General features: G+C 51.3%; 1 protein-coding gene across 1 annotated transcript; it reads right to left on the reverse strand.

Moving 5' to 3' along the window:
* Window positions 1–1,668: 1,668 nt before the first annotated feature.
* LOC136528932 (probable glutathione S-transferase GSTU6) lies at window positions 1,669–2,720 on the reverse strand. The gene is made up of 2 exons (XM_066521940.1): window positions 2,353–2,720; window positions 1,669–2,244 (listed from the first exon to the last, which is right to left on the reverse strand). The coding sequence occupies exons 1-2, from the start codon at window positions 2,674–2,676 to the stop codon at window positions 1,858–1,860; spliced, it is 711 nt and encodes a 236-aa protein (XP_066378037.1). The 5' UTR covers window positions 2,677–2,720; the 3' UTR covers window positions 1,669–1,857.
* Between the last annotated feature and the right edge of the window lie 12,704 nt (window positions 2,721–15,424).

The raw sequence follows: 15,424 nt of genomic DNA on the forward strand, positions 1-15,424 counted from the left end.
TTTGGGTCATACCCGGGGACTGGCTGCCTGCTCGGCTGGTTTTCTATATTTCTTCTAGTTTCTGACCTTGGCACCACATGACTATATCATCTGCTGTCAGGCTCGGGGACTAAGTGGGCACACTTCACCTCGTGGTGAGTGTGCGGGATTTTTTCTCGAAGATTGCATGACTACAGAGGAAGAATGACTCCTACAATTTTGTTCGAACTCTAAGTGGGCACACTTGACTCACTGCGGAGAAATTTTTGATTCTGAAATTGAGCTCCTTACACCCTTATGGCAAGCTGTACTTGGTTCACGCTGCTCGGCGATTGGTCATGCTGCTCGGCCACGGTTCACACTGCTCGGCGACGGTTCACGATGCTCGGCAGTACAGCATGGTGGTCGGACCATAAGCTTGACTGCTCGGCGTCATTCGCACTTACTCGGACAAGCCCAAGACGGCGTTGCACAACGGGTACAAGGCGCTCGGGGACTAGCTGTGGGGTGTACGACCCCGGATACCCATGGCAGACTACATGGGCTGCACCCCTAGGGGTGGCCCAACCCACAAGAAGAAGCCACGCGAGGCACGACTCTGCTCGGCGCCTTCCGCAAGACATCGAAAAGATATCCTGAAGATAATACGAGATCTGTTAGGATATGTATGATCCCAAGATTCCTGTAATCAGTTATTACTTTCCGGTTATCTCTTAGATCTAACCGACCCGTAACCCTGCCTCCCGGACTATATAAGGCGGGCAGGGACCCCCTCTAAAATCACGGTATATCATACGATAGCTAATACAAACCAACAGACTACAGGAGTAAGGTATTACGTCATACTGACGGCCTGAACCTGTATAACTCGTGTGTCTCTGTTGCCTTCTTGTTCTTGATCTCGCGCTCCTCTACCGATCAATCTACCTTCGTGGGATACCCCTCGGAGGACTGCCGACGATAATCTGTCGACAGGAACATTGGATGAAAAATGATGAATTTCAAGTCATATTAGGGTTCTAGGGTTTTGATCTTAATTCAAACAACACGCTATAGCATAGGAGCCAAGGAGTGAAGCATCAAGCTCACCGAACACACAAGCGCTAGGCCAGACATGAAGAAGATTATGGCAACGGCGGTAGTGCTCACAAAGGTGATGGCAATGAACAAGCTGGGTGGAGAAGCTGATAGGCGTTTGCGACCATTGGCTTGGCTGCGCGTGAGATATCTATTTTGATCATGTCAACGAGGGCTCCACCACCATCATGGTGAATGCATATTAGATTTGGCTTATAAACAGACTAGCAACATGCATGAACATACAATTGGCCGTGACAAATTGTTACTCCCTCGGTCCCATAAAAAGTGTTGCTATGTGATTTGTGTTGATCCAACTTTTTAATGCGACTAGATTTGTAAAAACATATTAGCAGCATTTGTATCCTTAAATAAGTTTATTATGAAAATATATTAAACAGTCTATCTAATCATACTGATTATATACCATAAATAAATGAATATTTTCTTATATATTTTGTCAAGATCAATAATGTTTGATTTCTTGGAAAATAAGAATGATAGGGCGGAAGGAATAGATACTAGCACTACACAATTAAGCTTGCAAGCTCAGTAGAACGCGACAAAGTGCGACTATGCAACGAATGTGTGTGATGCGCATGAACTCGCAGCACAGGACAAAACTTCATTATTCGTTCACTATATAGTCTATATTAGTACATCACAATAATCCGGAAACCTTGGCCAACAATCAACAACAATAAATTTCTTTATTTAATTCAGCTACGATTATTCATCATCCAAGCATTTCCTCCGACCAGACCGCACTCACGAGTCACGACCGTCGTGATGCGGCTGCCGTTAGTTCTTCGCGGCCGCAGCCGCAGCCGCCGCAGCCTGCTGTGCGCGCCTCACCTTGGCGAACTCGACCAGTCCGCCGACGTCCGGCAAGACGCCGGCAGCGTCGAGGGCGCCGAAGCGTTCCGCCCACGCCGACAGGAGCGGCGTCCTGGCGGCGTCCAAGATCTCCACGCCGCACAGCGCCTCGGTTCCTTGCAGCCACGGGAGGAGCCCGCCAAGAACGACGTCCAAGTAGCCGACGCTGTCGCCGCCGAAGAAAGGCTTTCCCTTGGAACAGACTCTCAGGCCCCCCTCCAGTGTCTCGACCGCAACGAGCAGCTGCTTCGTCCCCTCCAACCTCTCCTCCTCCGTCTTGGCACTGAATGCCTGTTTCCACGACGCCGTTATCTGCACACGTGAACAGTGAACACACATGGATGTGAGCAACATGGATCAAAATGTTGAACCGATGCAGTGAGCCATTGATGCACGAAAATTAGCGAATGGTGGTGAGACCTTGTCGTCGATGTAAGCGGCCCAGAAACGAGCAATCGCACGTTCTCGAGGGTCGCTGGGGAGGAGGGAGCGACCATTGCTCGCAAACGCCTCATCGATGTACTGCACGATGACAAGCGACTCACTGATTGGCTTGCCGTTGTGGATGAGCACAGGCACCTTCTTGTGCACGGGGTTGGACGTGAGGAGGAGGTCGCTCTTGTTATCAAGGTCCTCCTCGACGTAGTCATAGCTCAGGGCCTTGAGATGCAGGGCAATTCTCACTCTGCACGCCCAGGGACTCGCCCATGTGCCGAGTAGCTTCAGCTCACCTCCTCCTGCCATTTCCTTACCTTCAAAAGTTAGTACTCAGCGATTCAGTGCGTGGGTTTGGGATTGTTTTGCTTGCAGTCGCTTTGGTTTGCCAGGGCTCTTGGCTAACAAGACGAGCGGTATTTATGGAGCTTGGGCGATGAGGAGCATGGTGGCGGTGCCACCGTATGTGGCAACGGCAAAAGTGCATCATCCATGATGCTCGTGCCGACGTCTGAGGGGATTAATTTCCAAATACACGTGTGTTATTAGTTTGAGTGGAGGGTTTTATTCTCAATAAATAAGCAAAGATGACGACATGACTCTGAATTAGAAAGAGAGGGAAAGAGTTTCCTTTAGATGAAACTTGGTCTACACCGTTTCTAAAAGGGCGTGGCTAGCGTCTGGACGGACGCGTGCAACCCGCCGCCCCTGCCCGCCTTGCCCGCCCCTATCGCTGTGTCCGCGGCTCCTTCCCAGCGACCCTGCTCCTCTCTCTCCTGCGGGTAGGACCCGGGAGTCGGGATGAGGATGAGCATGGACTCGTCCGCAGGACCCAGGCGTGCCACGCGACCCGACCACCGGCACCCGGCTCAACGTTTGAAGCAGATAAAACATTTGGAACATAGACTTCAAACATGTGTGTGATACATATGCAACATCCAGATAAAACACTTGCAACTTGCAACATGGAAACACTTACTGTAACATAAGACTGAAACAGCTGAAACCATTGGAACACACTCTTGCAACATGTGTGAAACATATGCAACATCCAAATAAAAAATGGTTGCAAACATACGTCTGAAAAATAGATGAAAAATTTTGAACAAACGCTTGCAACATGCCTCTGAAACACTTGCCACATATACAACATCCCGATTTGCTTTTGCAACATCCACATGAAACACTTGCAACATACCTCTAAAACATCTAAAACACACACTTGCAACATATCTCGTGCAAGCATCCCCAGCTTTGATGAAATTGATTCTGGATGCCTATCGCCTTCTGCTTCTCTAATGCTGCTAGGCCTAAGATTCTAACCTTGAGGTCACTTCTTAAGCTGATTTCCCCTACTGTGAGTTGCCTGACTTACCTATAGGCGCCATCTTGTACTTCGAAACTAGTTCCACAGCCCGAAAACTAGTCTTTGACATTTAAAAAACCTTTTTCCAAAAATAAAAGTTGCATGCTTTAATTTGAAATTGGACAGTGTATTTGAAGTCAAATATTTATTTATGTGTCCATAATAAAACGATTATTTGGAGTCAGAGGCATTGTATATTCTTAATTAGGCGGTCTGTTATATCTAGGCCTCCTTGACCTTTAGGATAACACAAGATGTCCTACTTAGGAAGGGGTATTTAAGGTTAGTATTATTGCCTTGCTTAAAAATAAACCTTGACCAGTAATAATCTAGTTGTTTTAGAGTACCTTTTGACATCTCAAATGACCACATTATAAACATGGGTAAGTTACTAACACCCTGTTCGTTGAGGCTTGTTTAGCTTGTAAGCCGTACTTTTTCAGCCAACGAACAATATTTTTTCACTCACGCCAAATCAGCTAACAGTAATTTCAGCCATGGCTTATTAGCCAAACAAGTCCAAGCGAACAGGGCGTTAGTTATTGGAAGGCATCATGGATTAGTGATTGGAAGTAGACTGGATGGAGCACGTGACTTAGCTTGTGCTGCAAGTCCTGACCAAACGAGCGGAGTTGTTAACCAAGCCAGCAGGAGACTGAATGAAGCTCTTTGAGTTGAATAACCAAACTGTTCTCTCCCTAAAAAGCACAATCATGGACGTCCAGTAGTTCACGTTTTCTATGAAGTGGCTCAGCTGCTGTAAATAAAGAAAAAATAAATAAAAGAGCAGAAAACAAGACTCCTGCATCGCGGTAGGTGATTAGGGCCTGTCTTGCACGAAAAGCATCAGCCCTGTTCGGCTGGGCTTATACGGTCGTAAACGATCGTAAATTTTCAGCCGGAAAAATATTTTTCTCTCACACCAAACCAACCAGCAGTACTTCTTCACGATCCAGCAATGAAAAGCTCAGCCAAACGAACAGGTGATTAGCCCCAACTAAGCTCTGACAGAGGTGTCCAATTTCACTACTATGTCCTTTTTTTTTAGTTCCTCTCCCTAAAATTTACTCCCTATCATATCGGATGTTTGACGCATGCATGTAGTATTAAATATAGACTAAAAAATAATAAATTGCACAGATTATGACTAATTTTTAAGCCTAACTAGTACATGATTTGACAATGCGGTGCTACAGTAACGTGTGCTGATGATAGATTAATTAGACTTAATAAATTCGTCTCGCGGATTATTGATGACTTCTGTAATTTGTTTTATTATTACTATCCGAAGACTCCCATGTCACACCCCGATGTGATATCCCTGAATTTTACTCCCTAAACCTTTTTATGCTGATTACATCGACTTTTGGGTCAGAGCCGACTTTGTTGTTCAAGAACTTCTATAAAACACAGTGGCCCTTTTTATGCTGATTACATCGACTTTTGGGTCAGAGCCGACTTTGTTGTCCAAGAACTTCGGGCATAGCTTCCAGTCGAAGCATGCTACTTTTCTTCTCATCAGGGCACATCTGATCCCCCTCTCTCTCTCTCGGTCAATTAATGCTCGTATTTTAGGTTCTGCTATGGATACAGGCAACTTCATGCTTCCAGTTCCATAGATATTACTTGCCATGTCGGAAATAACAATTTTATTATCGACTCAAACGAGGGCAAAGAAGACAAAATCCATAATTTTGTTACCTTCTCAGGGACTATATAATCGTGAAACATCTTAAATTAGAGTTTGTCAAACTAGTATTTTTTAGCATGCAACTTACATTAAACTTCAACGATTTGGTTTAAGATTGATATACTAGCTGATCAAGGCTTGGAAAACTTACATGCAACGTCACTTTGAGCAGAGGCAATTTTCATAACCCCAATTCCGCAGACGCACTTGTAGTGCGGTGGTCTGTGCTCACGGCGGTGAGCCAGCCTGCCAGAGTCTCTCGCCACGTGACCTAGAAATAAATTACAGATCCCATGATTTCTATATTCCAACAAGGACTAAATATGTATGTGTTTCTTAGGATTTTAACACAAGACCCAACCACGTGACTATATAGCCGATGCTATTTTCTTTTAAGTACACCATTTTAAATCTTATATTGTATATTTGACACTCTAAACAATTTTAAATGAAAAAGTCGTTAACTGCAGTATTCTTTTAACTACACAATTTTGAATCTTATATTGTATATTTGACACTCCAAACGATCTCAAATGAAAAAGTTATTAACCGCAAAGTTGTAGATCTCAACGTTAGTGTTCCTTCGACAGTGGCGAATCTAGGATTTTAACTTAGGGTATGCCTGTCGGTGTTTCGTACAAGCACCGGTAAGTAAATTTATAGTAATGCGCGTTAGGCTCAGATGGTGCGCTAAAGGACACAAGATTTATATTGGTTCGAGCTGAATATCCCTACGTCCAGTTTGTTGCTGCTCGTGTTATTAGCACCGTGAAGGGTTCGTAGTAGGGGATACAAACAATCGAGAGAGGGACAGGTCCCAAGTCTCTGATGGAAGGGTTGAAAGGAGGCCAAGAGCTTGGTAGCAGCTTGACTGTGTGTGTGTCTTGTGTCATTCGGTCTCCCTCTCTGTTGGAGGAAGCGCATCCCCTTTATAGATGAAGGGGCTGGCTTTACAAGGGTGAGGGCTTAGGATGCGTACTCTACCTAGTCTTGTGGCTCACGTCTACCCAGCCTGGTTTCTTATTCTGATGGGTGTGAAAGGATGATAAGCGCATACAATACTGTCGATGCCTCTGTAGAATGTCAGGATGGTTACAGAATACTGCCCTGCGCAGGGTATGGGCTGTAGTACAGTGGTTTTGACTTATGAGCCTCGCCCAGCCTTGCTCCGCACGCCTTCTGGCTCCTATGAGTCTCTGTCGGAGGGACGCGGGGTCGGGATCCGGAGTAGCGTTGTGGGCAAAGTCCTTTGATTTGGTGGACCCGAGGGGTCGGGAAGCGGGCGCCGCTTCCTTGGGTCCATAACGTGGTGACGGCATGTCCGTCATTCGTGGAGATCACAAATCCTTTTCTGGAGTGTAGTGGTTGTCGTATATCTTCGTCGGGTTCCGTGTCCCAGAGCTGAAGGCGGCGCCTACAATTCTACAGGGCGAGGAGCATGCGCCTGCAATACCTTTTGGGCTCTATGGCACCCGGAAGGGTCTAAAGCACCCATCCAGTCGTTCCCTGGCAGTACCTTTCCTGCTGGGGCGCAGGGTATGGTCCTTGAAGCCGTGGTTGACCCAAACGTCTTGTCTTGCTCTGTACCCATCATCATGAGGGAACGGGGGAGAAGTTATCAGGTAAGATGAAACCAGTCTTCGGACATCAAACGGGGCGAGGATCGTCCTCGGTCGTCGGCTGAGGTAGAGTCCAGTACTTATCCCTTGGGTGTGACCGAGCCCACCCCTCGGGGGTCAGGCGAGGCGGAGTCTATCCCTCAACCCTCGGGCGAGGCGGAGCTGTCCCAAAGGCGTCGGGTGAGGCAGAGACTAGCCTTCAGCCCTCGGGTGAGGCAGAGCTGTTCCGAAGGCGTCGGGCGGAACGAAGGCCAAACCTTAGCCCTCGGGCGAGGCGAGGCTGGCCCAAAGACGTCGGGTGAGGTGGAGACTAGCCCTTAGCCCTCGGGCAAGGCGGGGCTGGCCCAAAGGCGTCGGGCGAGACGGAACCAAACTTCCATCATTCGGGCAAGGAACGTAGTGGCATCCTTGTCCGTCCAAAAGTTTTTAACGTTCGATGGTTATTGGTTCCACCTCCCAGGGTACCCTAGTATTAGGTCCCCGACAGTAGCCCCCGAGCCTCTGGGTGATTCAGATAGAATCGCCTGGGGGGTGTTCTTGATTTCGTCGGATTTACTTTGCTGGAGGGTGCGCGCGAGCGCACCCGATGGGTGTAGCCCTCGAGCCCCCGGGTGATTCGAGTAGGGTTGCCCGGGGGTTTGTATCGACCCTTCACGGGTAAGGCTAAAGGAATTAGTTTTTTGTCAACTAGATATTTTTTCGAGGGGGTAGTGGTATCCCGTTCGTGGGGATCTCATTCAGGGCTGACCTAACTAGGGCTTGACCGTGGATTGAGATCCCAGTAATGCTTGCGCCCTTGATTTTGGATCGTTCGCGGACCCGTCCTCAGTTGGGCCGGCTGCCGAGCTTCTGGGACCTAGGTGGGCCAAAGAGAAAAAAGTCTTCGTGACCTGCGTTTCCTAGGTGGGTAGAGAGTCCAGATTCGCCTAGGGAAGGCGAACCGTCCACCATGATTTTTGGTGGGAGAGGATAGGGACTGCGGGCGCGTGTCCCGTGACGTGACGCGACGGTGCGCGTGGCAGGCCCTGAGATCGAGGCGGACGGTTGCCCTTCTCGCGTCCGTCGCCCCTATAAAATCACGGGGTTCGCCCCTAAGGTTCTGTATTTCACTCCCTTGCCTTTGCGTCTGAAACATCTGCCACCAATCGCCCTAGCCTCCTACGCCCACACCACCACCGTCGACTGGCTTGCATCCGTGTTGCAGCCGCCGTCAAGCTTGCGCCTACCTTGTAGCTGTCGTCGAGCTTGCACCCACCTTTCTCCCCAATCGCTTTAATGGAGTTGTGGGGTAGATCTAGCATCACCTCTCGGCGTTTGGAGGGCCTCGTCCACCGTGGCCTTCTCCGTCCACTATCCACCATCTAGGAGTGGCTGCTGCCTGGTGACGAGGGTGAGCCGGCGCCGCCCAAAGTGTATGTCGTGTCTTTCGCCATCTTCCATGAGTGGGGATTTGTGGTACCCGCGCATAGATTCCTTCGGGGGCTGCTGGATTATTATGAGGTGGAGCTGCAGCATCTAACTCCCAACGGGGTTCATATGGCGGCGTATGTTGCCCTGTGCGAGGGTTTCCTGAGGATCGATCCCCATTTTGATCTGTGGCCGTATTTCTTTACCGTCAGTTTGTCGAAGAGGCGGATCGGGGGGAAGGAGGTGAATGTGCCGATGGGATGTGCCAGCGTTCATCTGCGCCGTACCCAGTCGAGGGGTTACCCGTTCATGCATCTGGCGACCTCTAACAAGGGATGGCACTCGCGGTGGTTTTATGTCGGGGATGATGTGAGTGCCACCCTATCGAGGTACACCGAGCGCCTTATTGAAGAGGCTCCGGAGTCGTGGACTTGGGGCGTCCAGCTCAAAGACAAGAAGCACCATTCCGACCTTCTTTCCACCCTCCAAGCCCTGAAGGAACGGGGCATAAAGGGTGTAGGGATTATCGGCGCCTATCATGTGAGGTGGGTGGCGCCGCTGATGGCGTGCGCGCTTCCCCTACATCAGATGATGCCCGGGATGTCATTCGAGGGGATGGTGCTTGTTGACGAGGCGCTCCCTTTCTCGGAAGTGGCGCAGCGCATTAAGGAGGCGATGGAGCCGATGAAGGATTCCGCAGGCGGCGTCCTCGACATTGTGTATCCGGTGCCCGAACATCCCCCAATGCGGCCAGAACCTGGGTTCTTTGAATTCGTAAGCCTTCTTCTCCCGTGCTCTTACTTTTTCCTGAATCTCCATATTTTTGATACTCGCTTTTGCGACGTTGGGACCAGCCGGGGGGGGCTAGTCTTCAAAGACAGTCCGGTTCCGCTGCCAAGGAACAAGGCCCTGGCGGCGGCGAATCGCCTCACGGCCGAGCAGGACAAGAAGGCAAGGGAACAAATGAAGTAGGAGAGACGACTGAAGCAGGAAGCACGGGATCGGGGAGAGGACGTCAGCAGTGATGATCACGACGATGATGATGACGATGATGACAAGGTAGCCATCAACGTGGATTGGGGCATCTTGGAGGATGAGGACATGCTGACAAGTGCCCACCCGTCCGTGTAGGGACCCTTCCCGTTCCACACAGAGGGAAGTGAGTCGGTGAGGTCAATGGAGGCCGAAGAGTCCGCCGCTTCGTATGGCATGCCGGCCGAGGATCGGTGGATGGGGGAAGGCAGGCTTGCCGCCGCCGACCCTGAGGTGATGGTGGAGGGGAGTGGCTCTGGTGCCACGCCCCATGAGACGGTGGAGGGGAGCGGCTCTAGTGCCGCGCCCCATGAGGTAAGGGAGATGAGTCCCCCTGCCATAGAGTAGGGGGCAGGCTCGAAATGGTCCCGCCCAGACGAGTCAGGGCAGGGATCTGGGGATCCGTCCCCAAAACGCTTCCGCCGGCTGAAGGCGTCAGCGTAAGCCGCTAATTCCCCTGTTTTCATCCTTTTTCCCTTTCTATTTTGATCTAATGGCTTTTACCTTTGTGTAGGTTCTTGCGGACGGGCGACTCCCTAGGGCTGGCGCCCAAGAAGAGCCTCACCATTCAGGTGGGATGGATGGCATCGCCCAGCGTCACCCCTGTTTCGGGCAGGAGTAGCGCCGATGTTGGAGCCATGTTGGCCGATCCGACGACGCCTGTGGTGGTGCCCGCGCCCTCAGTGGTTGCCGAGCAGGCAGCATCCTCCGTGGTGGGCGTGGTACAGTCAGCCGAGGGTCGCATATTGCCGGTGGAGATGGTCGTGACCGCGCCAAGCCAGGATCAGCCGGGCACAGCCACGGTGGCGCTCGAGGGCGTAGTGCAGTCCGTGCCACCGGGGGCCCAGGTGGATCCGCCTGTGGCGCTCGAAGCGGTCCAGATGGAGGAGGATCCGGTCGGAGGGCCCTTGAGCGTCGTGGCGGTGGTGCGGAGGACCAGGAGGGAGTCTCCCCCAGCCCCTTTATCGGGAGGCAGCCGCTCCCCTACGCGGGGCGAGCCGTCGCTTCAGTGGATGGACGCTAAGGACCCAACGTCGGCCCTTTTCACGCTCGATGACCATTCCGAGAGCATGGAGCGGGAAAGTCTCGACTTCGGGCTTTCGACGATGATGAATGCCCTGGACCAGGTCAGAGGGGCCCTGTGTGAAATTATCGTTCCTACTAGCCAGGTATCTGCTCGTTCTTCCTTGTTTTCCTCCTTCAAGTACTTTTGTGTTTTCGTATTTTTGATACCAGTCTTCTTTTTAGGTCATCGTTGCTCGCAGTCGGAGCAAATCCCAGTTCCTTTGTGAACAGAAGGTGGAATGGGATCGCCTTGCTGAAGAGGCCTGGCTGCGAGGAGATGTGGGTGCGCAGCTTGCTGCTGCCCAGCAGCGGGAGGCCCAGACACGTCAGGACATGGAGGAGGCCCACGAGATGTTTGAGGATTGGTCGGCAAGGACAAAGCTGGATGATGAGGAAATTGCCAGGCTCCGAAAGGAGCGAGACGAGCTGCTACAGAAGAATGCCGCGGCTAGCGAGAAAACTAGTGAGCTCCTAGCGGAGCTATAGACAGAGCGGGACCTCAAGCTGAAGGCCGAGGAGAGGTCCGCGACGTTGCAGGAAAAGGCGATCCAGGATGCCGCATTGATCGAGCGGACGACCCAAGAGCGTGACGAAGCGCGTCGGGAGGCCAAGGCACGCCAGACGGATCTTGGAGTCGAGGTGACCCGATGGTTGGATGTAGAGGAAGTTTCTACCGATTTGCGCACCGATCTTACCGAGGCGCGGTGGCTTCTTCAAGCTGAAGGTGATGAATATGATCACCTATCCCTCGCTGTTCTGGCAGTCTGCGACAACCTACAGGTGGCACAAGAGGAGGGGACTAGCTCGCTTGCGACCCATGCCGCTAGTATTACAGCTCGGGTGGGCTAGCTTGAGGAGAGTGCTTTTCACGCTGAGATCACCCAGGCCTTCACCATCACCCATGCTCATTACGAGAAGGAGATCAACCTAGAGGTGATGAGCGAAGGTTTCCCGCCTACCTATGAGGATGATGAGCTGGACGCAATTGAGAAGGTGGTGGCTCCCCTTGCGAAAAACCTAGCGGATAATCTGAAAGAAATGGTTCTCCCTTCGCAGAAGTAGTTAGTCGAATAATTTTAAACACAGCTTATATGTAATATGTGAACAAGTGTCGGTACTTTCGAGTCTGGAAGCAGTTTCGTGATTTTGCTTCGTAATTTTGTTTTGTTTGATTTTTTGCGATCTTACCAATCTGTTCCCCCGAATCTTGCCGCTGGTCTTGACGCGAGGAGGGAATCTGATGTAATGATTGTTTCGAAAAAAGGAAGGGAAGTAGCCGTACCTTAACCAGCCCCTGAGTAAGGTCCGACCCCCTGCATTTGCTGGGGTCGGGTGTTACTGGAGACCGGAACGTTCAGATGGAATCCCATTCCATGGTTTTTGTGACAGGGTCGGCGAAGTCCTTGGATGGCGTTGCAATATTCCTCGCCCTGTCTTCCAACAGAATTCCCCAAATGGGGACTCTATGGGCTCGGCAAGGGACGGCCTTCAAACCTGTGTCCCTATATTGAGCGGCTCGAGCCCCTGGGCCTTGTCAGGGTCTGATAGGGGTCGGCTGTAATTTGCATGTTACCCCGTCCTCGATTTTCGTAATTGGAGGGGCTGAGTAAACAACACTTGCCTCAGTGGCTTGAGTGTTGTGCTTAATGAGCTCGCTAACGGGTACGTTCGTGTGGAATCTATGTCCATCATTTCGCTGATGGGGTTGGAAGAGCCCTCTGGTGGCATTCCACAACTTCTCAACCCGCCTCCCGACAGATGCCTGAGCTGTTCGATAGGCTCAGGTGGCCCGATGGCCTCTCCTCGATGGAGATTCTGTGGGTTTTGCTTGGGGTTAGAATCGAACGAGAAAAGGTTGAGACGTCCCTGTCCGCTTCTAAGCAGGGTCGGGCAGGGCCGCTGGGGCTCGTCTTAGTTATTTCTCCCTGGCTCTGTTCGGCGCGAGGCAGCCTCGAGCCCTACGTGGGCCGGCCTTCGAACCTCGACCTATTGCCACCCATATCGAATGAGGCGACTATCGTTTCGTGATGCGGCATGAGGCATTGGGATGCAATATTTTGCATACGCAATGTTTGAATGTAAAATTTAATCAAAATAAAGGCGGGATCAGTAGCATTACCTTGGTAGCATGAGTGATGGGAAGCTCCTACCAGACGTGTTCGAGACAGTTTTGGGTCCGATGTTTCCGACGAGGCCGGCATAAACTGCATAAGTATTGCTACTTCTATTTTTGTGATTGATTTTTAGGTGACCTACCAGCTTCCCCCCTGAAGGGGAGGGCTCTATGGGTGGAGCCCTCCAAAGTCCTTTTGGGAAGGTGGGAGCTAAGGCTAGCAGTGTGAGGAACTGTGAACACGATTATGCTGGTGAACCAAAAAGGCTCCGTAGCCGATGGAGCGTAGGGCCCGGTGGTTCGTCCAGATGTATTCATCATTATATTTCCCCACGCCGTGCTTTTGGTTTCCCAAACGTAAGGAGGGATCGGACTAAGAGGGTGTTTAAACAAACATGCACCCTCGGCAGCCCCCAAGTGATGTCCGTGTCCCTACCGTTGCTGGGGTCGGAAGCTCGGCAAAGAATTCAATACTCAAAGTAAATAAACAAGGGTTCTTATCTTACGGCTGGTCGTTCGTTGCTTTGCCTGGGCTGACCGATCGACCTAGGGGGCCCATTGGGCTTTCCCCCAGATGGAGGTTCCATTGTTGGATCATCCCTGGTCCTGCTTGGGGAAGCGGAGAGTCGCCTATAGGTGAGTCTGCCTCGGTTCTTGCATCCAGGGCACGTTAGTGGTGGGCCATGCCCAGGTGACGTTCTGGCTTACCAGGCGGCGTCCCGTCAATCAGAGCGTGTCCCATCATTTCCGGCGTGTTACCTCAGATTCCTGTCAGCATTGATTTCACATTTGTATTGAATAGGGGAAGGCAGAGATCTTTTTGGCCAAACCTTTCGCCTTTCCTCAGCTGCTGAGCCCCTTCGTTAAATAGGGGGGAAAGAGTTTTCGTCCCACCTCCTTGCCAACCTCTGAGCCGCCACCCCCTTTCCTCATTCCTTTCCACCGAATGCCTCGGTTCCTAAGTAACAGAGGGTGATGCCAGGGGGAGGGAAAACTCATAGATCCGCTCGTGAATCTGGAGCGTAATGTCGATCTAGAGGTCATCCAATGTAGATGAGATGGTGCAAGCCGCCCTTGCTAAGGAGTCGCTGCTGCTGAAGGGGAAGGAGTGCTGGAGGGCACCGTACATCGTTGACTTTGCCATCGTTCGCTATGTCCCTCCTTTGGCGGGAGGCGTTTCCTGCCCTGATGCCGTTGTTAGGGTTGTGGCTGACGACGATGGCGTAGTCCCTGGATGCCCCGGCGGAGGCGTCGCTGTCAGGGTTGCAGTTGATGATGATGGCGTAGTCCCTGGATGCCCCGGTAGAGGCGTCGCTGTCGGGGTTGTGGCTGACAACGATGGCGTAGTCCCCGAACGCCCCGATGGAGGCACTGCAGTTGCCGGCGTGGAGCTTGACATTGTAGGTGATGGTGCCTTTGAGGACCCCGCGAAGTGGTAGGATGTCGCCGATGGAGAGCGTGGTGCAGCGGCCGTAGTAGACAAATTGGCCCATGTACATGCCCAGACGTTGTCGATGGAGACCTTGGCGCAGCGGCTATAGTAGTACTTGTAGTAGAGCTAGATAGGGACTATAATCGAATGAGTTTGCGGGGTGGCCCCCGAGCAAACTATCTTCTGAATCTATGAGTGTATTAGTCCTTTTCGTGATGAAATCTCTTAGTGGTGAATTCATGCGAAGAACAAATTTTCATCTTTTGTTATGGCAAGCAATTTTTTAACTTCCTCTTCTTGTAGAAGAGGTTTTAGTGCCCTCTGACCCTTCCCATGGTTTAAGTCGTAAGAAACTAGGAGCGCGGGTGAATTAATTCTGATCGCGCTGGTGAGCAAAGAGGTTGCAGCCACTGGGGCATGGGTCTCCCGCAGTCCTACCAGTTGTACTTAGAATTTGTTCCCGAAATCTTAGTCCTTAGGACTTGTTTATGAGAAGAATGGAAAACTTAAAGAATGTTTGCAAATATAACACAGGAAGTTTTTGCAAGCATACTTGTATCATTCATATCAGCCCCCGAGTGAGGTCTGACCCCTCGCAATTTGCAGGGGTCGAAAGTCACTAAGGATCGAGGTTTTGTAATGACAAAAACTGATAAGGAAGAGTATGCGTTTATTTAAGGGTAGAAATGACGTAGCTGCTCAATGTTCCAGGCGTTGGTGAAGACCTCGCCGTTGATGGTTTTCAATTTGTAGGCGCCCGGGCGAAGTACTTCCGTGACAACGTAGGGCCCTTCCCAGGGTGGGGAGAGTTTGTGGCGGTCCTTGTTGCTCTATACAAGGCAGAGGACGAGGTCCCCGACGTTGAAGGCTCGACCCCACACCAGTCGGCTGTGGTACCGTCGTAATGCCTGCTGGTACTTAGCTGAACGGAGGAGAGCGATGTCGCGAGCTTCATCTAGCCAATCCATGGTGTCTTGGTGAGATGCCTCAACCCCCTGTTCGTCGTATGCTCTGATTCTTGGTCCTCCATAGTCGAGGTCCGTTGGGAGAATGGCCTCGAAACCGTAGACCATGAAGAATGGTGTGTAGCTAGTGGCCTGGCTATGAGTTGTCCTTAGGCTCTAGAGCACGGTCGGAAGCTCAGCGAGCCAGCGCGCGCCGAACTTGTTCAACCAGTTGAAAATTCTAGGCTTAAGGCCTTGAAGGAGCATGCCATTTGCATGCTCGACCTGCCCGTTCGTCCGGGGGTGCGCGATGGCTGCCTAATCAATCCGGATGTGTTGTTCATCGTAGCATCGAATGAATTTCCTACCGGTGAACTGCGTGTCGTTGT

This window comes from Miscanthus floridulus, chromosome 2 (genome assembly GCF_019320115.1).
Source record: "Miscanthus floridulus cultivar M001 chromosome 2, ASM1932011v1, whole genome shotgun sequence".
Taxonomy (NCBI): Eukaryota; Viridiplantae; Streptophyta; class Magnoliopsida; order Poales; family Poaceae; genus Miscanthus; species Miscanthus floridulus.

Excerpts from the sequence above, each read along its gene's own strand:
- LOC136528932 (XM_066521940.1), bottom strand. The coding sequence starts at position 2,676 with ATGGCAGGAGGAGGTGAGCTGAAGCTACTCGGCACATGGGCGAGTCCC. Across the intron at positions 2,245-2,352 it reads CCGCTTACATCGACGACAAG|ATAACGGCGTCGTGGAAACA; the intron begins GTCTCACCACCA and ends TCACGTGTGCAG.